General features: G+C 46.3%; 1 protein-coding gene across 1 annotated transcript in view; it reads left to right on the top strand.

The window, feature by feature from the left end:
- Positions 1–22320, top strand: part of EVC2 (EvC ciliary complex subunit 2) — a 139905-nt gene that overhangs the window by 26326 nt on the left and 91259 nt on the right. The window contains exons 7-8 of the mRNA XM_039232157.1: positions 745–795; positions 21060–21194. Of these exons, the coding sequence (XP_039088088.1) occupies positions 745–795; positions 21060–21194 (186 nt within the window). The remainder of the gene's footprint in view (positions 1–744; positions 796–21059; positions 21195–22320) is intronic.

Genomic DNA, 22320 nt, shown 5'->3' on the forward strand with positions numbered 1-22320 from the left:
TTCCCATTTTACAGATGAGAAGACTGAGGCACAGAGAAGTCAATACCTTGCCTAAAGTCAGACTGCTGGTGAGCCGTGGGGCCGTGTGTGAACCCTGGCAGCCTGGCTCCAACCACCAGCCCAAGTGCCAGACCTTCTGCCTGCGTCCCCAGGAGGAAGTGTGTTCTTACCTTGTGTCTTCTCAGATGCCATGTGCTTGGACAGATAATGGTCCCCACACCCTGTGGTTTCCCGTTTCCCCATAGCCTCCAAGCAGAGGAGATTTGGAGGCATGAGGAGCAGACAGACCTGTGGGGAGCTAGGGTTTGGGGGCCGGGCACATCCCCCTGGGAGGTGAGCTCAGCAGAGCCATCCACCGCCATTGTCTACCCTTTCCTGGAGAAAGTGGCGCTGGAGAGGGCCCATGGCTGCCCCGTTGCACGGCTGTGAGCTTCGGAGTCCGTCCTCCACCCCCTACGGCCTGACCCCAACCCCAGGCATGTCACCAGAGTCACTCTGTTCCTACTTTCTCACCAGTTAGGGAGACTGGAGTTTGCATGCACACGCACCGTCGGGACAGAAGGAGGCTCTGCGTTTCATTTTCCCCGTTCCAAAGTGACTGTAGGACCCCCCGTAGGCCCGGCCCCCAGTAGTCCAGGGCTGGTGCGTCTCCAGGCACGGTGGGTTGCAGGTACCCCGGATGATGCCCCGTGTGTCAGACTCCCAAAACCTGTTGACGAAAGCATTTTCTTTTTCTTTTTCTAGAACAGAACGCAACTAAAAGCCCTTTTCACTGTAACAGCAGAGAAGATAAAGGTAAGAGAAAATACTTGAGCTGGACAGCCACCTTACGCCCCAGCGTGTCTTCCTGCCGCTGGTGTGTTGGCCTCTGGCGGTCCTCAGAGCCAAGGGGCGGGGCGGCTGCTGGCCTTGGCGGTCTGCGGTCTGCCCCGCGTGGCTGGAGGCTGTCGGCTAGTGTCCCGGATGTCCCTTCCATCTGAGCAAGACGGTGTGTACTTACCTTAGAGCCGCACTTCACACCCCTTCAGCACCTGCCAGAGACAGGCATTCTCAGCCACTCACACATGCTGAATTGCATGACCTTCGCGGCAACGCTAGGGAATAGATTCCGTGGGGAAACCGAGACATACCTAGGTCAAGTAATTTGCCCAAGGTCACCTGGCTAGTTGGGTCATGGTTCCCAAGACCCCTCTCAGGCTCAGGGGTTCACTAGGAAGGCACACAGGACCCCACGTACAGCCATGCTCCTGTCCGATTGATTCCCGAGAAGGATGCAAAGTAAGATCAGTGAAGGGCAGAGATGTGTGGGGCAAGGTCTGGAGGTCACCAGGCATCAGCTTCCAGAGGCCTCTCCCAGCAAAGTCCCACTGGATGCCTTTATTCTCTGGCAACAGGTAGGTGACCCCCGTCAAGTGTTGTCACCAGGAAAACCCGTCAGAGATGGGCCCCAGGGTCCTTCTCAGAGGCTGGGCACGTGGGCACCCATCGTCTGGCATGAACCACCGTTCCAGACTCCCAGAAGGAGTGTGTTTGGTGTAAACCATGCGGCTTACACAGCAGCTTAGGCACCATGAGCCTCTCTGCTTGGGAAGTTGTGGTTACTTCCCAAGATCCAGGTTCCTGATTACCAGCCACAGCCCCGCCTTGCACGCGGCCTCACAGAGGGTGAGTGTGCTTTTCTCCTGGGCGTTAGAACGAGGATTTGAACCTAGGCACTGTGGCTTTCGACCCTGGTGCTGGGCACCGGGCCACACTGCCTCCTTGGGAGCTGAATCCCTGTCCAAAAGAGATGGAAACAAAATTCAAGTCTGGCTAGAGCCAAGGGGAGGGTGTCTGGGGGGCAGGGAGTCAGGAAAATAGGTACAGACAATCCTGGCTTGTCCGTGAGTCCCTGGAGGGCGGGGCCATGTCTGCCTCATCCCTGCACCCCCCTCTGCGCCTTACATTCTGGGTGGCACCCAGTAGGTCAGCATCCCCTGACTGAGCTGATTGTCATCAATGCTGGTGATTGCCGCTTAGTGTCTAGTTGCTGCATGACGGTCATAAAAATCAGAGAATGTTCACTTCGTTGATATTTATAAACCCTTCCGCCACTCCCCAGGCCCCCGCATGTGGATGGAGGTGAGCCGCACCCGGGTCTTTGGGGCACCTGCAGCCTGCACATTGCCTTCAAGGGAAACAGGAGTGGATCCCCATCCTGGGGTGCAGATGCATGGGTGCCGTTAGGCAGTGGAACATTGGGTTGGATTTCAGCACTCCTGCCCCTGGTCGGGATGACCCTGCACTTGTGGACCACATTCAAGGACATCACCACCGAGGGGATCATGAGACATACAGACATGACAGCCCTACAGTGTTGTGGGACATCAGGGTCCCGGGCCAGAGGCCTCGCTTTGGATCCCTGTCCGTCCACTGATTGTATGTGACTGTGGATCCATTACCTCCCTGAGCCGCCATATCCTTGCTCTGAAAGGAGAGTGACAATAATGCCCCCTCGATAGGGTGGTCGTCAAAGTAAATGGATTGAGGTGTGTAAAGCACTCAGCACGGAGCCTGGTGTTTTTGAAAAAAAATGTCACGTTTATTTTTGAGTAAGAGAGAGAGAGAGAGAGACAGAGTGCAAGCAGGGAAAGGGCGGAGAGAGAGAGAGAGAGAGAAAGAGAATGAGACACAGAATCCGAAGCAGGCTCCAGGCTCTGAGCCATCAGCACAGAGCCTGATGCAGGGCTCAAACCCACAAGCCGTGAGATCATGACCTGAGCCGAAGTTGGAGGCTTAACCGACTGAGCCACCAGGTGCCCCATGCCTGGCGTTTTTTAACTGCTCACTAAGCATCCTCTGGTGTGTTTGGTATTATTGTTCCATGCACATGCAGACACCACCCTTCTGCCGATGTTCTGTGGTTTTTGCAAATAGATGTCCTGTATCAGAGTCTCAAGCCCAAGGGGCCATCGGGTGCTGTAAGTGTGAGTCAATCCCAGTGCAAGATTCCAGGGTGTAGTGGAGGCTGGGGCCACCTGGAGACTCAGGTCAGCCACCACCCGCTGTCCCTCTCCAAGGGACGCTTGCCCTCACCAAGACATTAAGTGAGAAAAGAAGATCAGACAGCACACACGTGCCGTGACTGCATGTGTGAGGTGGTGACCTCGACATCTAGGTCATACATACTGTGGATACTGACAGTAAAAAGTGCTGTGTGAGTAGCAGGCTTCTTGAAAGAGGTAAGAATTCAGCAGAATGTAGTTAAGGGCAGGATGTAGTTAAAGGCGGAGGAACGGTGTTCTAAAATATGCCGCTGAAGATCTGACCTCGAGGCTGAGCCCGTTGAGCTGTTGGTGGGATGTGAACTGAGGTCGCCTGGCACCAGTGAGATACATGTATGGACGAGGCCGGGCTCTTGCCAGCTACAGAGTGTGTCCTGTCATGGCTGAGTCGGGCACCCGCGAGATGACGTCATTGCACCAGGAAAGTGTGAGCGTGAACAGGAGGGACAGGGCAGTGAGGATGGCATCATACAGCTATGCAGAGTACAGGCAGCAAGTCCACTGTGTAGGTTGGATTCTTCAGCCCTTGGAGGAAACCCTGTCGTTTCCTTTGTTTCCTCTTATATTCTTGGGGGTGAAATTGACAGATGTCAGCCAAGGAGCGCGAGGCCCCAGCAAACTGCGCACCATTTCCTGTCCCAAGTCTTCTTGCCCTTTCTGTCTGTTGCACAAAGAGTCTCTGGGAGGAAAATAGTCTCACTGTGTGGGGCGCCTGGGGGGCCTAGTCAGTTAAGCATCCAACTTCAGCTCAGGTCATGGTCTCATGGTCTGTGAGCCCGAGCCTTGTGTCAGCCTCTGTGCTGAGCTCAGAGTCTGGAGCCTGCTTTGGATTCTGTGTCTCCCCCTCTCTCTGTCCCTCCCCTCCTCATACTCTGTCTCTCTCTCTGTCTCTCAATGATAAACAAGCATTAAAAAATTAAATAGGGGCACCTGGGTGACTCAGTCGGTTGAGCATCCGACTTTGGCTCAGGTCATGATCTCGTGATTCGTGGGTTCAAGCCCTGTTTCAGACTCTGTGCTGACTGCCAGCTCAGAGCATGGAACCTGTTTCGGATTCTGTATCTCCCTGTCTCTCCGACCCTCCCCTGCTCACACTGTCTCTCTCTCTTTCTCTCTCTCTCTCTCTCTCCCCCTCTCAGAAATAAGTAAAACATTAAAAAAAATTTAATTAAAAAAATTAAAAATTAAATAAAATCACAGTATGTGCTGGACATTGGACATTATATCTGTTTCACATGCAGATATAAATTTATGAGACGAGGTGAGAACATTGTGACAATGGAGAGTAATATAGGAGGATTCCCCTTAGCAGATACTAAAAAAGTCTAAAGCTATGTTAATGCTGTGGGCACCCCTGCAGCCAAAGCCAGACCAAGGGCATAAAATAGATTGTCTAAGCAGGTGTACGTATAGTAAAAAGGTATTTCAAACCAATGGGAAAAGAGTGTATCAGTCATACATTTGTGGGTAACTGGCTGGATCTTATAAAAGAAAATAAAGATGGATTCCCTCATCAGATGAAAATCTAGATAAAACAATTCGTAAAAAGTTGATATAGGTTAACGTTAGATGATAGGAAGAAAACGGTGTGGGGGGAACAAGGGATTTGATACACAAGCAGTTGAAAATTTTATGTTTAGAAACAGCATTTAGAAAGTGACGAATCTGGGAAAATACTTGTAACATTACATAAAAAGGGATTCGTGTCTTCGACATGCAAAGAGGTCTTATTAATGAGAATGAAAATGTGTCCATAGACAGCTGTATGCGCTGTGAGAATTTCTCAAACGCGGGGACTTACGCTGTGTGCCCTCGTGCTTTTGTGGAGGGAGGAGGTAACTGTTGGGATCACATGGCTTGAGCTGCTCTCAGCATGGGAGGTGTGCCCTCACGCATCCCGCCCACCTTCTAGGTTCACCTTGTTTGGATTATGGCCCCAGCCTCCTACCTGTCCAGTCCCGCTCTCCTCCAGCCCATCATCCTTCCTATAGCGGTCTTTCTAAAACCCAAAACTGCTTGCTTTTCTGTTTCTGGGAGGACTCCGTGTTGTCTACTGGATTAAGCCCAGTGACATCAGGCTAATATTCAGGATCAGTCAGAAAAGTTGGCCTCTACTGTCCCCTGGTGCTGCTGGGGCCCCGTGTTTTCTACATTGCTCTGGTTTTGCATGTGCTCTTCTTTTCTTACCTGTGCTTGGATAATGTCTAAACATCCTGCAGGGTCCTGTCCGACTTCTGGATGTCTGTGATTCCTGAACCTCCCCCGGGCGTGCTGGTAGCACCCTCAGCTGGGAATTCCGCAACACTGGGACATCTGATAAACCTTCTTTCTGTGACATTGAGCTAATTCCCTTGGTTGGCATTTAATACATTTTTGTGACATCGGAACAGAATTTTTGCCCTGGAAGAGACTTTAACTATTCTCTAGTGTCACTTTCTCATTTGAGAGTTAAAATATAGATATATATCCCTGTCTGGAGAGGTTCTGGGAACTGGCCAGGGTCCTGAAGCCTGATGACAACATTGAAAAGTCCCATTGCACAGTTTGTTCCCAAATCTACTTATTCACCAGACTGGTACCTTAGCAGAGCTCTGTTGGTAAGTGCGATTGCCTCTACCTGTGATTGCCTCTAAGCTCTCACTCTTGTTGCCTGGGACGCCCAGAGACTGTCTGCTCTCGGAGCTGCCCCGCGAGGGTTGTGGGAGAAAGGTCTGCAAGGAACTAACTCCTCCTGCTTCTTGGATCTTTAGCTCAAAGTGAACTAGTTCAGTAAATTGCTCCTAAGATCAGTTTCAGAGCAATCATTCTGTATGTTTTTCTCTTCAAACTTTTTTCTGTCTTTTGAGGGGTAGGTGGGTGGGATTTAATGTACATCTGTTGTGGACATTGAAAGCAAATGCCCCCTCTGTATCTCTCTCTCTCTCTCTCTCTCTCTCACACACACACACACACACACACAGACCTGGAAAAATAAAGTAACATTAGCACATAATCCCACCAGCAGAGGACCATTGCTAACATGTTACCTTCTTGCCTCTATGAGTCTATGAATTTATTTACTACATAATTGAAGTCAGAACGTATAAACGGTTCCTCTTCATCCTTTGTGACTTACTGTTGGATTAGAAGCATTGAAAGCATTCCTTTTGAAAGGATTTTTTTTCTGCCCATCATTGCTCTTCTTAAATGCACTGATAGAACTCATCAGAGGAATCTGCTCTTAGCTAATATGTGATTAAAGGGATGGCAGGAGCACATGATTCTTTGTCAGAGACAAGAGAAAAAGTCAGGGCCTGGGGACGAGAAGGCTGGGATCACTGAGCCTCTTCTCTTTCTTTATCCTTCGTTAATGAAGTTTATGGTAAATAGGCTCTTTGAAATCTATACTTAAAGTGATGATCAGTGGAATTTGGCTGCAAGATTTTTAGAGGAAATCTCAACAGTGTGATTAACTTGGGGCTGATTTCTGGCGTTCTCAAGGCATACATTTCTGTGCCTGTCACTGTGGCGGCTGGTCCCACCAGCCCCCAGCCTCCCAAGCCACACTTCCAAGGACATTTTGGGCCCCCACCTCTAGCATCCCACACATCCGGTCCAGCACTCAGTCACCATAGCCTATGGACTCTGTCTCCTCAATATTCCCCTAATTTCTGCCCTTCCCTCCAGCCTGGCAGCAGTAATAGTAATAGCAGCTCAGATTTGCTGACTGATCTCTCTGTGTTCTCCCTCATCAGTAGGCCCTATTTTGTGTGGGCGTAAAGAACACATCCACGAAACTTACCATTATGGACATTCAGTGCATTCACAGAGTTGAGCCACCATCACTGCTGTCTGGGTTCGGAACATTTTCATCTCCCCAGAGAGAGACTTTCTTCCCATTGAACAGTTGCTCTCCATTATCCCCTCCCCCTGCTCAGCCCCTGGCAACCATTAATCTGCCATCTGCCTCTGCAGGTTTGCCTGTTCTGGCCAGTTCATATAATTGAATGTAGCCTTTTGTTCAGACTTCTTTCCCTTAGCCTAATATCTTCAAGGTCTATCCGTGTCGTAGCATGTGTCGGTACTTAATTCCTTTTTATGGCTGAATCCTATTCCATTGTATGAGGGGGTGGACCCCATTGTGTTTATCTCTTCATCAGCTGCTGGGCATCTGGGCTTTCCCCATCTTCTGGCTATTATGAATAGTGCTGCTGTGAATATGCAGGTATGGATTTTTGTTTGAGCACCTGTTTTCAATTCTTTGGGGGTACATACCCACTTAGGAATGGACTTGCTTGGTTGTATGGTAATTCTGTGTTTAACCTGTCTAAGAACCATAGGGACTACTTATTTTTATTTTATTTTAGAGAGTGTCCAAGCAGGGGGAAAGAGACAGAGGGGAAGAGAGAGAGAGAGAGAGAGAGAGAGAGAGAGAATCCCAAGTAGGCTCTATGCTGTGGATGATGCGGGGCTTGATCCCATGATCCTGGGGAAGAGCTGAGACCTGAGCTCCCAACTAGGGCCAAACTCCATGGTCTTTATCGGCATATTCTACTGACTTCTGCAGCCTTGTTTGATGTCCTCATCACTTTTCCATTGGCTGCCATGTCCCGTTTATCCTCCTCCAGGCTGATGCCACGCAGTAGCCAGATTTATCTTTAATACGGATCTGATCATGTCATTTCCTGGCTTAAAACCCTGTAGTCACCCCCTTACCCCAAGCCATTAGGATGATGCTGCGAGTCACTAACCTGCTCTTGAAGGCCTTTTGCGTCTCTTCCAGCTGCAGGTCCTACTCGTGCTGTTCTCTCCGCCCAGCAGCCCTCCTCCTGGCTCTTTCTCTGTCCATGGGTCACCTCGTGTAAAGCCCCCTTTGTCCTTTGAGCTAAGATCGGGTTGCCCCCCTCCCCACCCCACTCCTCCAGGCTTCTCCAGCCTCACCGCAGTCACACTATGTCACCCTCGCCTGGTTGCCTGTCTGTTTTTTTTCTGCAGGATCATGAGCTCCCTAGAGCAGGGCCTGGATCCGTTTCCCCCTTGTCCTTTGAGCACCCATCACTGGGCTCATTGAATTCACTAGGTGTCAGGAAAGTTTACTCCCACATCCAAACACTGAGTCAACCCCGGTAGCCCACTGTGATGTATTCACTTAAATAGAGTTTCAGGCAACCACAGTTGGAGCAAAGCTTGGTTTCTGCACATATGAGATGGACATAAGAATTCTGAGTTTAGGGGCGCCTGGGTGGCTCAGTCGGTTGAGTGTCCGACTTCGGCTCAGGTCATGATCTCATGGTTTGTGGGTTTGAGCCCCGCATCGGGCTCTGTGCTGATGGCTGTCTCAGAGCCTGGAGCCTGTTTCACATTCTGTATCTCCCTCTCTCTCTGACACTCCCCTGATCACGCTGTCTCTCCCTCTCTCTCTCTCAGAAATAAATAAAACATTAAAAAAAAGAATTCTGAGTTTAAAGTATTGTTTCAGAGGAGTAAAGCCTCTCCTCTGGCTAAAGTTCAATAAAGACACTGATGGTTAAGGAGTGGTTTTGAAGAAGGGGTTGCAAAGGCTTTTGCCCAGACACCGGGAGATTTTTAAAACCCTGCCCTGCCACTCAGTCCAGAAGAGTGAGCTGCGTACTCAGAGAGGGAATCACAAAGTTCACAGTGGCCCAAGACCTTGACGAGCCAATGCAGGGCTCCTGGTAAAAGGCCAGGCTGGAGCCTGAGCCCCAGAGAGGCAGCTGTGGTGAAAGCTGCTCGCCCAGACGGCTGGCTGTGAAGCCCAGGTTCACTACTGACTGATTCTGTGATCTTGGGCCATTTATTTCACTGATTAGCACTATTGAATTCTAATTTGTAAAATCCAGACTGAAACAGTGCCCAATCTGTGGTATTATTGCAAAATGTTAATGGATTAATGCATGTAAAGCACTTGGGATCATCTCTGGTGTTAGTGTCTGCTGAATACATGTTAACTATGATGATGGTGTTGCTGATGGTGAGGATGATAATGATGTTGATGGTGATGACGCTGATGAAGATGTTGATGCTGATGGTGTCGATGGTGGTGATAGTGATGCTGGTAGTGGTGAAGGTAATAGTGCTGCTGCTGCTGACAGTGATAATGATCCAGTGATGGCGATGATAGTGGTGTTGATGCTGATGTTGAGGACGATGTTGATGGTGATGATTGTGATGCTGATGCTGATGGTGATAGTGATGGTGACGATGATGATATTATGGTGATGCTGATGGTGACGATGACAGTGATGGTGATGATGGTGATGACCATGGTGATGATCACGGTGATAGTGATGACGGTAATGATTATGCTGGGCCTCCTTCTTCCCATGAAGCTACATCTTGAGATTTTACTCTTCTTTAGCCATTCATATGGAGGAGGAATGTTGAAGAGCAGAGGCAGAGGCATTTTGGGCAGGTCAGGGGAGCAGGACCTAGCTTAATATAGCAACACATGTGAGCGAAGGTTGAAAGTGAGAGTTGTGAGTGGGCCTGCCCCAAGCAGGCAGTCTCTCCCTGGGTGTGCTTACCACTTGGCATCAGAATGTAGGGATTCCCAAGAGAGAAGGGAGAAAGATGGTGGGACCTGTAGAATTTGTCCTACCTTTGCCCTCTTCCTAGATACAGGCATTCATTCCCCCATTCATTCATTCATCACATTGGTGTCGCTAAGTAAAGCTGGATCCTGCTTAACTGCATGATCTGCCACACTACTCCTACCCTTCACATTCTCTTGGCCGTGTCATGGGCCAAAGGAGGGAAGGTAAGACCTCAGGTAGAGATTCAGAGAAGGTGGAGGTGGGAAGAGGAGACAGTGTGGTGGTTTGACTCCGTTGGCCAGTTCTACTTCATGAAGTAAGAAAGAAAGAGACAGAGGGAGACAGAGAGATCTCTCCCTGCCTTTTACAGTACAATGACCCTGCCTGCATGTAATTCTAGTCTAGTCTTTGTTTCTGGTTCTCATCAATCAGGCAAGTAACTTCTATCATGGTATGGGAGGTTAGGACTCCATATGTGGTTAGAAAACCACACAGCCCCCTGGACAAAAGCAGTGTGATCTAATGCAGGGAGAAAATGGACTTTTGGAGTCCGGCATGGCTGGCTCTGGTTTATTAGCTATGCAGTTTTTGTTTTGCTTTGTTTTTTAATTTACATCCAAGTTAGTTAGCATATACTGCAACAGTGATTTCAGGAGTAGATTCCTTAATATCCCTCACCCGTTTAGCCCATCCCCCCTCCCACAACCCCTCCAGTAACCCTCTCTTTGTTCTCCATATTTAAGAGTCTCTTGTGTTTCGTCCCCTTCCCTGTTTTTATATTATTTTTGTTTCCCTTCCCTTATATTCGTCTGTTTTGTATCTTAAAGTCCTCATAGGAGTGAAGTCATATGATATTTGTCTTTCTCTGACTGACTAATTTCACTTAGCATAATACCCTCCATTTCCATCCACATAGTTGCAAATGTCAAGATTTCATTCTTTTTGATTGAGTGTTGATGCATTGGGTATTGGAGTATTCTTTATCCATTCCTCCATCGATGGCATTTGGGCTCTTTCCATACTTTGGTTATCGTTGATAGTGCTGCTATAAACATTGGAGTGCATGTGCCCCTTTGAAATAGTAGCTATGAACTTCTATTAATTACTTAATCACTTTCCATCTCTATTTGCCCGTCAGTGGAATGGGGATAATACATCCACTACAGGATTGCAGAAGATTGAACGATAGAAAGCATGTATCACTCCTTACTAGTTTCCTGGGGCTGCCGTAACAAAGTATCACAAACTGGGGAGCTTGGGCACAACAGAATCTGATTCTGTCACAGTTCTGGAGGCTAGAAGTCTGGAGTTAAGGCGTCAACAGAGCCGTGCTCCCTTTGATGGCCCTACAGAAGAATACTTGCCTCTTCTTAGCTTCTGGTGCATCCTGGAAATCCTTCCTTGGTTGTTGCCACATCACCCCAGTCTCTGCCTCCATGGGCACGTGGCCCTCTCTGTGTGAGTCTGTTTTTACACCTCTCTATCCCTACAAGGACACATCCATTAGATTGAAGACCCACCCTAATCCAACAGGAACTCCTCTTAACTTGCTTATTGTTTGCAAAGATCTTTCCCAGTTCGGTCACATTTATAGCTACTGGGGGTTAAGACCTCAGCATATCTTTTTGGAAGGCACAGTTAACCCATTCCATGGACCCAGCCTAGGGACCCTCTCGCTGGCTGTGACCAGATGTCATCAATTCCCTGTATCTCCTCATTCTTCTTCCTAAAGCTGAAAAAAAAAAAAAAAAAGAACAAAAAACGTTTGCCTTCTGTGAAAGAGGAACCTTGAAAATAGATTGCTCATCTATACCCCCTTTGTTCTCTTTAGACACCGATTTTTTGTTTTCTTTCTATCAATATTTTAATGTAACCTCTGTGCAGTGCTGTTCGTATTGATGCAGTTTATTGGTTTATTTATTTATTTTTTTTCTTATCCAGTAGGTATACATATCAGGGCCCAGAGGGCTGTTTCCAGCACAGTTGGAGAGCTTGCGTGTCATTTTGGTGCTAATCAAAATGTAATGTTTAGAATCAGGTGGATATTCAATTTTGGAAACAGAACTGATTCCCTGGGCATCTCAGATGCCAGCATCTTTGGGCAGAGGCTGATAGATCAACAGCAAGCCACGTGTGGCATTGCTTTTGATGAGTCAGGTTCTAGTACGCGTCTGGACACGAAGCTCCTGTTTCTGACCTAACTTGGCTTTGACTGTCTTGAAGGTCAGGTGGGCTTTTTTTGGTCTGTCAGAAAAATTTCACCTGGACTACAGGCTGCATTGGGACACAGGGCCGAAGACTGGCTTTGTTGTGTTTGAGCCCCTAAGCAACGCATTTCATGTTCTCAGTAATCTGCCATTTTTAATGAGCCTTGTCCCATACCTGGCTTCCCCAGAGGCAGAAGCTAAGGCAGAGTCTGGGATATAATATGTTTACCAATGTGCAGAGAAGAGTTAATAATACATCTGGCCTGACACTGCTCTCCTTGGAAAGGCCTGCTTGCAGGATTAGTCTTCGGCCAGTGCCTGGGAACTTGGATTTTAGGACCGTCACCACCGTTCCCCAGACTGATAAGAGTGGCTCACTGTGCTGAAGCTGTCTATAGACCATGTGTTTTATGCTTCATGCCTGCTTTCATTCTGGAAGTCTGGAACTTTGGCACATGCCAGGCAGAGGGCGCCTACGTGACCAGTCCTGAATCAAAGCCCTGGGCATGGAGTCCCTGTTGAGCCCTGCTGGTGGTGGTACAGTCGCTGCTGGAGGAACCGAAGAAGCTCCATGTGATTCCACTGGGAGAGGACTCTGGAAGCTTCCTTCTGCTTTCCTCCACATTTTGCCCCATGTGCCTTTTCCCATTACTGATTTTGCTTTGTATCTATATTCTCCTTATGATAAATCATGGCTGTGAGGATGACCACATGCTGAGTCTCATGAGTCCTCTTAGTGAATCATCCAACTTGGGATGGTTGTGGGGTCCTGCCCCCCAACATGATCAGTGATCACCTGTGAAGGGGAAGCAGGCTTGGGCAGAAGAGGACTGGGCAAGTTGTGATCTGGGCTGATAAAGCCTCACTTGGCAGTGAATTCTGGAGCAAGTGTTGCCTGTGTGAGGGACCCTCATCAGGACGGAGTGGCTGCCACTGTGCTCCTGTCATGCTCTGTCACCAGATCCAGGCTGTCTCCAAGAAAGGCGGGACCTCGGGCGAGGTGACTCCCTGCAGCTGATCTAGACCATGAAGCCACAGGCTCCCCACTGACCACACTGCCCAGAGCTGGGTACCAAGTTTTTCCTTGAAGGGTGACCTGAATGATGCATCTCCTTGTTTACCAAAGTACCTTTAAAAATATTTATGATTCCTTTTTTGTCTTCTGGTTATGCAAGTAACACATGCTTCTTGTAGAGATCTTAGAAAACACAGACACACTGAGAAAAAACTTATCAAGCAATCGCACTCAACAAAGTTCTGGAAGGTATTCTTCACAGGTTATATAGATACATGTGTGCACATATATTATTTTTGTTTTAAAGAAATTGGGATTTTACTGTGTATACAGCTTTGTATCTATTTTAGAAATGTTACATTAGGATATAAGCATTTAAACATTTTTTAATGTTTATTTTTGAGAGAGAGAGAGAGACAGTGTGAGCAGGGGAGGGGCAGAGAGAGAGGGAGACACGGAATCCTAAGCAGACTCCAGGCTCTGAGCTGTCAGCACAGTGCCTGACGTGGGGCTCAAACTCACAAACCATGAGATCATAACCTGAGCCAAAGTCAGACGCTTAACCGATCTAGCCACCCAGGCGCCCCAAAGCATTTTTAAATATTATTAAAAATTCCATGCCCAAAAATCAGTTACATTTCTACACCCTAACAATGAAGAATCCCAAAAGGAAATTAAGAAAACAACCTCAGTTATTATAGCATCAAAGAGAGTAAAATGCTTAGGAATAAGCTAAATCAAGAGGTGAAAGATCTGTGCACTGAAAAACCACAAAATACTGCTTTGGGAAAATATAGAAGACGGATGAATGGAAAGTCATCTTGCACACATGGACCAGAAGACTCCGTGTTGCTGTGATCTATAGATTCAGTGCAATATTTGTCAAAAATCTCAATGCCTTCTTTTATAGAAATAGAAAAACCTATTCTAAAATTCATATGATATCTCAAAGGAACATGAATAGCCAAAACAGTCTTGAAGAACAAAGCTGGAGGTCTCACACTTCGTGATTTCCAGACCTACTATAAAACTACAATAGTCACAACTGTGCGGCACTGGCCTGAAGGCAGACATATCCACCAAGGGAATAGAATCAAGAGCCCAAGAAAGACCCTTGCGTGGGCAGTCAAAGGGTCTTCGATAAGAGTGGAAGGATGAATGGGAGGAAATTTCAACATTCACTGTTTCATTTCAGCAACATTTCAACAAATGTTGGGGAAACTGGATATACCCATGCAAAAGGATGCAGTTGGACCCTTGCCTTCCAGTATATACAAAAATTAACTCAAAGTGGATCAAAGACTTACAAGTAAGACCCTGAAATTATAAAACTCTTGGAAGAAAACATAACATCAGATTTGGCAATGATTTTTTTGTATCTGACAGCAAACGCACAGGCAACAAAGGGGAAAAAAACAGGTGATTTGGGTTATATCAAAATTAAAATCTTACGTGCATCAAAGGACATAATCAATAGAATGTAAAGGCAACCCATGGAATGGGAGAAAATAACATTTATACCATATAAAGAACTCATGTCTTAGTTGGTTTGGGCTGTTATAACATATTGCTATAGATTGGGTGGCGTAAACAAGAGACATTTATTTCCTCAGGCCTTTAGTCTGGGAAGTGTGAGGTCAAAGTGCTGGCAGATACGGTGTCTGGTGAGAGTACACTTAACTGGTTTGTAGATATCCATCTTCTCATTGTACCTTTACATGGCAGAGAACAGAAGGAGCTCTGGCCTTTTCATCCCCTTAGAAGGGGACTAATCCTATTCATGAGGTCTCCACTCTCATAACCACCTGCTAGTACTTTCACATTGAGGGCTACGATTTCAACATTTGGATTTGGGGTGACACAAATATTCAGTCCATAATGTCCTACAACTCAATGATAATGAGAAAAGAAAAAACACCAAACAACATGTTTGAAAAATGGGCAAAGGACTTGAACAGACATTTCTCCAAAGAAGATATACAGATGTCTAGGACATACATGAAAACACACTGGTCATTAGAGAAATGCAATCAAAACCATGATGATTCCACCTCATACATATCAGGATGGCTACTATCAAAAAAAAAAAAAAAAAAAAAAAAGAGGAGGAGGAGGTAGAAGAAAAAACAATTTGGCTGTTCTCCCAGGAATTAAAGATAGAATTATTATATAATCTTGGAATTCCACTTCTAGACATATTCTCCAAAGAACTGGAAACACAGTCTCAAAGAGATATTTGCACACACGTTTATAGCAGCATTATTCACAATAGCCAAAAGATGTGTGTCCCATGTGTCCCCTGATGAATGAATGGATAAACAAAATATGATATATACATACAATGGACTTTTATTCAGCCTTAAAAAGGAAGGAAATTCTGTGTCTTAAATTCTACATATGAGTGAAATCATATATTTCTCTGACTGGCTTATTTCACTTAGCGTAATACACTGTACTCAATCCGTGTTGTTGCAAATGGGAAGATTTCATTCTTTCTGATCACTGAGTAATATTCCATTACACACACACACACACACCGTATCTTCCTTATTCATTCATCAGTCAGTGGACATTTGGGCACTCTCTATAGGTTGGCTACTGTTGATAGCACTGTTACGTATATTGAGGAGCATGTGCCTCTTTGAATCAGCATTTTTGTATCCCTTGGGTGAATACCTAGTGTGCAATTCCTGGGTCATAGGGTAGTTCTGTATTTTTACTTTTTGAGGAATCTCCGTACTGTTTTCCGGAGTGGCTGCACCAGTTTGCATTCCCATCAGCAGTGCAAAAGCGTTCCCCTTTATAAGCATACTTGCCAATACCTGTTGTTTCCTGAGTTGTTAATTTTAGCTGTCCTGACAGGTGTGAAGTGGAAAATGGAAGGAAAAATAAGATAAAAACAGAGAGGGAGGCAAACCATAAGAGACTCTTAAATACAAAGAACAAACTGAAGGTTGCTGGACGGGAAGTGGGTGGGGGGATGGATTACATGGGTGATGGGTATTAAGGAGGGCACTTTCGGGGATGAGCAGTGGGTGTAACATGTAAGTGATGAATCACTAAATTCTAGTCCTGAAACCAATACTACTCTATATGTTAACTAATTTGAATTTGAATTTTAAAAAAGAAGGAAATTCTGAGACACACTACCACATGGATGAACCATAAAGATCTAATGCTAAATGAAGTAAGCCAGTCATAAACCACAAATACTGTACGATTCCTTAATGGAATCAAATTCATAGAGACAAAAGAATGGTGGGTGCCAGAGGCTGGAGGATGGAAGGGGGGTGGCTTAACGGGGACAGAGTTTCAGTTTTATAAGATGAAAAAGTGCTGGCGATGGATGGTGGTAATGATTTCGGAACAATGTGATTGTATTTGATATGGCAGGCCTGTACACTTAAAAATGAAAAAAATGTTTATTCATTATTTGAGAGAGTGAGAGACAAAGTGCAAGTATGGGAGGAAAGAGAGAGAGGGAGACAGGATCTGAAGCAGGCTCCAGGCTCTGAGCTGTGAGCACAGAGCCTGGCACAGGGCTCCAACTTAAATGCAAGATAATGACCTGAACCAAAGTTGGATGCTTAACCGACCGAGCCACCTAGGCTCCCCAAGATGGTAAATTTTGTGTTACGTTTATTTTACTACAATTAAAAATATTATTCAAAAAAATTTTAATGGTTAAATATTCAGAATTCCAAGGGAAAGGGGAAAATTTTTTAATTCATAGAAAGCCAGAAACAGATCCTTCACAGAACTCATCAGACACATTTACGCCAGAAGACAGTGGGAGGGTACCTCCATTGTTCTGAAGAAAAATTATTTTGAACCTTGAATTATAGATTCAGCCAAATAATCAAATGAGGGCAAAGTAACAACATTTAAAATATTCTCTAAAAAATATTTCATAAAAATCTTCAAAATATTTAATAAAAAATGTTTTCTAAATAGATTTACTTGAGAACAAATAAATACTGAAAATACTTATTACACTGAACAAAAAAAACATCCAGAAAAAGAAAGAAATGGGATCTAAGAAACATAGTTTTGCTTTAATCAATAATGTGTGACAATACAGAAAGCTATAAATAGAAGGCTCCAGATGACAACAGCAAGCCTGGAAAGTAACCCATTCTGATTAGGTCAGAATGGCAAAGCTTTCAGGGCATGATGGCTTTAAGAAAAAAAAAATCCACTACCTGCAACAGATAATATCATTAAGGAAATGGTATATATAATAGGAAGAAAAAAGAAAGGCAGTGAGAAACTCTAGGGAAAACAAAAAGTTACAGAAAAAGGAGTGTTAGTCCAACGTTAGTTAGCAAACTAAAGGTATGGCATGGTTTTCAATAACTGATAAAATGTAACAAAAGGGATTGGATTAGAAATACATTGCTTTGGGGTACCTGGGTGGCTCAGTTGGTTGAGCATCTGACTTCGGCTCAGGTCATGATCCCACGGTTCATGAGTTCGAGCCCTGTATCAGGCCCTCTGCTGACAACTCAGAGCCTGGAGTCTGCTTCAGATTCTGTGTCTCCTTCTCTCTCTGCCCCTCCCTTGCTCGCGCTTTGTCTCTTTCTCTCAAAAATTAATAAACATTAAAAAATTTTTAAAAATATATTGCATTGAGGGGCAGATATTTAGTAACATCGGATTGTATTTTTTTACTTTTTCTTCAGTGAATAGCATTTGTGTAATCATAATAATAGTGTCCTAAAAATTTTTTAGTTTCAGTTTTTATACTTCTAAACCACAAAGAATTGTGATTGTAGAACAAAATATATGTTTTAAACCTTATAAACTGTGGAAGCAAGAAGTAGGCCAGGAAAGGTGGGAGGCAAGTGCGGGACATTAATTTCATTATCTTTTGTAATAAGAAGACAGGAAATAGTCTTTAAATCAAACATAAAAATTGAAATTTTAATTTTAATTAATTTTTAACTTCAGTTTACAAAGATAATTGAAAAACTAAAAATAATCATTAAAATTAGAAGGAAAAGTAGGGATATATAGGTCACAAACCCTACAAATTTGTGAGGTTAAAATTCATGAGCTAAATTAACGTCTGTCAGAGCGGAAATAATATGTTAATAATTATTACATATAACATGGTACATATGTGATAACATGTGTAACATATATTACATGTAATATGTTACATACATATCTATACCATGTTAATAATAATTCAGTTAATATATAATGATAAATCAAGAAATAAAGATATATGCATAAATTTTAGAGAATTTAATTTTAAGTAACCATCTGGTAAACTAAACCATAAAAACTAAAAACAGGGTTTGTTTAATATATTTGCCTCTGGGGGCACCTGGGTGGCTCAGTCAGCTAAGTGATGAACTTTGGATCAGGTCATGATCTTGTGGTTCATGAGTTCAAACCCCACACTGGTCCCCAAGCTTTTGGTACTGGAGCCTGCTTGGGATTCTGTCTCTGCCCCTCCCCTGCTTGCACACACTCACTCCCTCTGTCTCAAAAAAAAAAAGTTTGCCTCTGGGAAGCTGGGGTAGAGTGGATACGGGAAGGTAACAGGAAATTTGTTTATCTTTTTATATCCTTGACTTTTGTTAAGAACTCTTTTCTGTAGGATACTTACTGTGCTTTTTTAAAAGTAATAAAATGGCGGGCGCCTGGGTGGCTTCATCCTTTCGCTTAGGTCATGATCTCGCAGTTCGTGGGTTCGAGCCCCGCGTCGGGCTCTGTGCTGACTGCCAGCTCAGAGCCTGGAGCCTGTTTCAGAGTCTGTATCTCCCTCTCTCTCTGACCCTCCCCTGCTCACGCTCTCTCTCTCTCCTAGAAATAAAACATTAAAAAAAAATTAAAAAATAAATAAATAAAAGTAATAAAATGGCTACACAATTGCTAATTATGTGAACTGAATAATATATAGAGACTTAAAATATTTAACTACTTTTTGCATTTTGCGATGTTTAGGATACATTAGCATACTTTATAGGATGCTCTGCAAAACAGCTTTCTTTATAACTAAATGTGTGTGTATATTTCTGGACCAGATCAACCTTGTATATAAACTTGTATACACATTTTTGAATTCTTCCCTGAGGATAGAATCTTCGGTATTAAACTGCTGAGTTAAAGAGCCAACTGTTTTAAAGCCTTCTTGTTATGGAGAAACACATTTTGTCCTTCTTATTTCTGAGTACAGACATTTTGTTGAAAATACTCCAAGGGATGAAATTGTCATCAAAATGTGAGGTTCTTGGTCCAGGTCTGTTTTTGACATCACCTTTTGTTTTTTAAGTTTAATTTATTTATTTTTTTTATTTTGTGAGAGAGAGCGGGTGAAGGGCAGAGAGTGAGAGCGGGGAGTGGTGGGGGAGGAATCCAAAGTAGGTTCCGTGCTGTCAGTGCAGAGCCCAACATGGGGCTCGAACCAACGAACCATGAGCTCATGACCTGAGCTGAAACCGAGAGTCAGAGGTTTAACTGACAGAGCCACCCAGGTGCCCTTTGAGGTCACCTTCTGATAAAATGACTGATTAATGGCCACCATATAGCTTCTCCATTACGGTACCGAAAGGAGTTGCCTTTGTCTACACAGCCCACGAAGGAAGAGACTCGGGGGCAAGAATACTTGTGTTTAGTGAGCAAGTGTTAAAGCCAGATACTCTTAACAACTTTTTCCAACTTTGTTTATGTTCTTGTTTACTCCTCAGTACGACCCTTTGAGGGCCACTGTCTCCAATTTATACAAGGGGAGGAGGAGAGGTAAAGAGAGATGAACTGATCTGATCAGTTCTACGCAGCTCGTAAGCCAGAGATGATGCCACAGCCTGGTATTCTGAGTCCAGAGCCCAAGCTTCACCCACTCTGCTGCTTACAGGCTCCCCTTATTTGGGTCAGGCCCATTCAGCGCCCACACAGAGGGTACACCCCACAAACGGAGGAGGAACCCCAGCTTACAGCCCAGCACACAGCAAACGCTGGACGAGTAATTGGCAATCAAATAGATGGGCCAAGCTTTGCACTAATCTCTACATTAGTGTTGTCTTTGATCTCCATGTGGTGAGGTATTGATATCCCTATTTTACAGATGAGAAAAGTGAGGTTGCCAGAGGTCAAGTCACTCATGCATAGCATCACAGTTCTTGTGAACGAGCTGGCATGTCCATCCAGCCCTGGAGGGTTAGAAATCCAGAGCTCTTTATTTTGTTCAGAGTGCCTCTGAGAGAATCAAGGGAGCTAATTCTTGTGAAACCCTTAGCCTACGGGTTTCCAAAGTGTATTCCACGAACAAAGCACAGCAGTAGCTCCTTTGGGAACTTGCTGGAAATGCCACGTGTGAGGCCCTGTCCCCGGGTCTGGTGAATCAGAAACTGGGGGCAGGATGCAGGTCTGACGCGTGCTCAAGGGTGAGAGTCAGCCCAGGGTCTGAGCCCTTCCAGGTTCTCGCAAGATGCCAGCCCTTGGTTTTGTCGGATCCTAAGGAAGAGGTGGATGGAGGGGCTGGAGGCGAGTGTCTAGAACATACCAGCTCCTCACGGTTGATTGATACCAGCCACTCCTGGCATCCTTCACAAATGCACATTTGTCCTGGGCTTTCGCTGGCTGGAGCCCAGAGGACGCCACCCAGGAGAGAGAGAGGGCTGGGCACATTAGCCCACGGGAGCTCTGAGGGCCACCTGTCAGGTTGTTGAATCGCCTGGCAGCCAGCCACCTCCCACCATGCGATGCTTCTCTGCCCCGTGCCTCCCCTGGTGCGGTCCTGATGTCAGGAGTGGGCTGCAGGCTGCCCCTCTAAGGGGGTGTGTTCCTAGCGAGGGGGAGCAGACGGTATGGAGGGGGAGGGAAAGGTGCTATGGGTTCTTCCCCGGGCCTCTGCGAAATTTTGCCTGACTCAAAACGGTTCACGGATCCCCAGTGCCGTCTATGGGTTGTTATGTGAGGATTCGGGAATTTAATGTTCTTGAGGTCTGTGAGGTGCCAGGCTCGGGGAAGATGGCCCTACTACGTGCAAGCCGCCATGCTCAGCCCCTTGAAGTGCTTGTCCCACTCAGTACTTAACAGATACGCCGTGTGGAAGCCACGCTCTAAGGAAACAGGCTCAGAGAGGTCCAGCAATGGTCTCAGGCAGCCCAGCCAGTGAGGACAGAGCTGGGTCCAAACCCAGCTGGTCTTACCGACTCCGGGCTTATTCTGCTGTAACTCTTAGTTACGACCTGACGGGAGGACGTGAAGCGTGACCACAGACAAGTCCCTGTCTCTTCTCATCCCCTAGGTTGCTCCCAACCATGGCCTTCACACAGCAGGATTCTTCATAGCCTCCATCGCCTCCTTCGTGCTGACCTGGGCCATGCTTTTCTTCCTGGCTCGATACCAGTGTATGAAGGGAAGCCTGCTCACCAGGCACCAGGTGAGTCCCCACGTGCATCTGTTATTGGAGGGTAGTCCGGTTGGCGTAGACGCCAGGTTGAAGTCTTTCCTCCAGTTCGATGGGTGTCCGAATCCCCAGGGAAAGGACAGAGAAGTGCTCATGTCCAGGCTCACCTGCAGAGGCCGTGACTGAACTGTCCCAGGATGCGCCCCCATCCTTGGTCATTTTTTTTTTAATGTTTTTTATTTATTTCTAGGAGAGAGAGAGACAGCGTGAGCAGGGGAGGGTCAGAGAGAGAGGGAGTCACAGACTGAAACAGGCTCCAGGCTCTGAGCTGGCAGTCAGCACAGAGCCCGACGCGGGGCTCGAACCCACGAACCGCGAGATCATGACCTAAGCAAAAGTCGGGCGCTCAACCGACTAAGCCACCCAGGCGCCCCATCCTTGGTCATTTTTAAAGCTCCCTGGATGATTCCAGCAAGTGCCGGGAGCCCAGAGCCCCTGCAGTCTGACTGAATAACCGAGCACCCAGCCATGCGGACAGTGCTGTGTTCACACCACACTAATTCAGGGCCAAGTCCACACTCCCTGCGGAGAAGTCTTTGGGGACTCACTCCATCCTCTGATCCTTCGGCTCAGCTATGGAGGCCCTTGTGGTGGCTTCTGCCCACCTTGGCTGCCACTTTCCACGTCACCCCTCAGCCCCACCCCACCCAGTGACTCTGCATTCCCCGAGAGCGTGAGCTCACCACACCCACCGTCCCATTTCTACCCCCTCTGCCCTTCGGTGAGCATAGGGTGGGACCCCCCTCTCCAGTCCCTGCACTGGCTTTTGTAGACCACACCCAGCATGCATCCCCATCTCGGGCCCGTCTGTGAACATCTCAGTCTCCGTATTTGTGTCTCAGTTCCCGCAGAAGCACATCTCGACACCAGGGTCCAAATGCAAGGAGTTCGTATGGGGCCTGACCCATACGCACCAGGAGATACTGGTGCGGGGTGAGGAGGTGAGGCAGGAAGGGAGGGCGGCCGGTCAGGTTAGCGCTGTGGGCCCCTGGAGCCTCACCCTCTGTGGGCAACTCTGGGGACCGTATGGAACGAGGCTCAGAGTCATCCCAGCTGAGGAGGGATGGTGCTGGGGCATATGTCACACCCCGTTGATCAT

Source organism: Hyaena hyaena, unplaced genomic scaffold (genome assembly GCF_003009895.1).
Source record: "Hyaena hyaena isolate Hyena2069 unplaced genomic scaffold, ASM300989v1 scaffold_63, whole genome shotgun sequence".
NCBI classification, from domain to species: domain Eukaryota; kingdom Metazoa; phylum Chordata; class Mammalia; order Carnivora; family Hyaenidae; genus Hyaena; species Hyaena hyaena.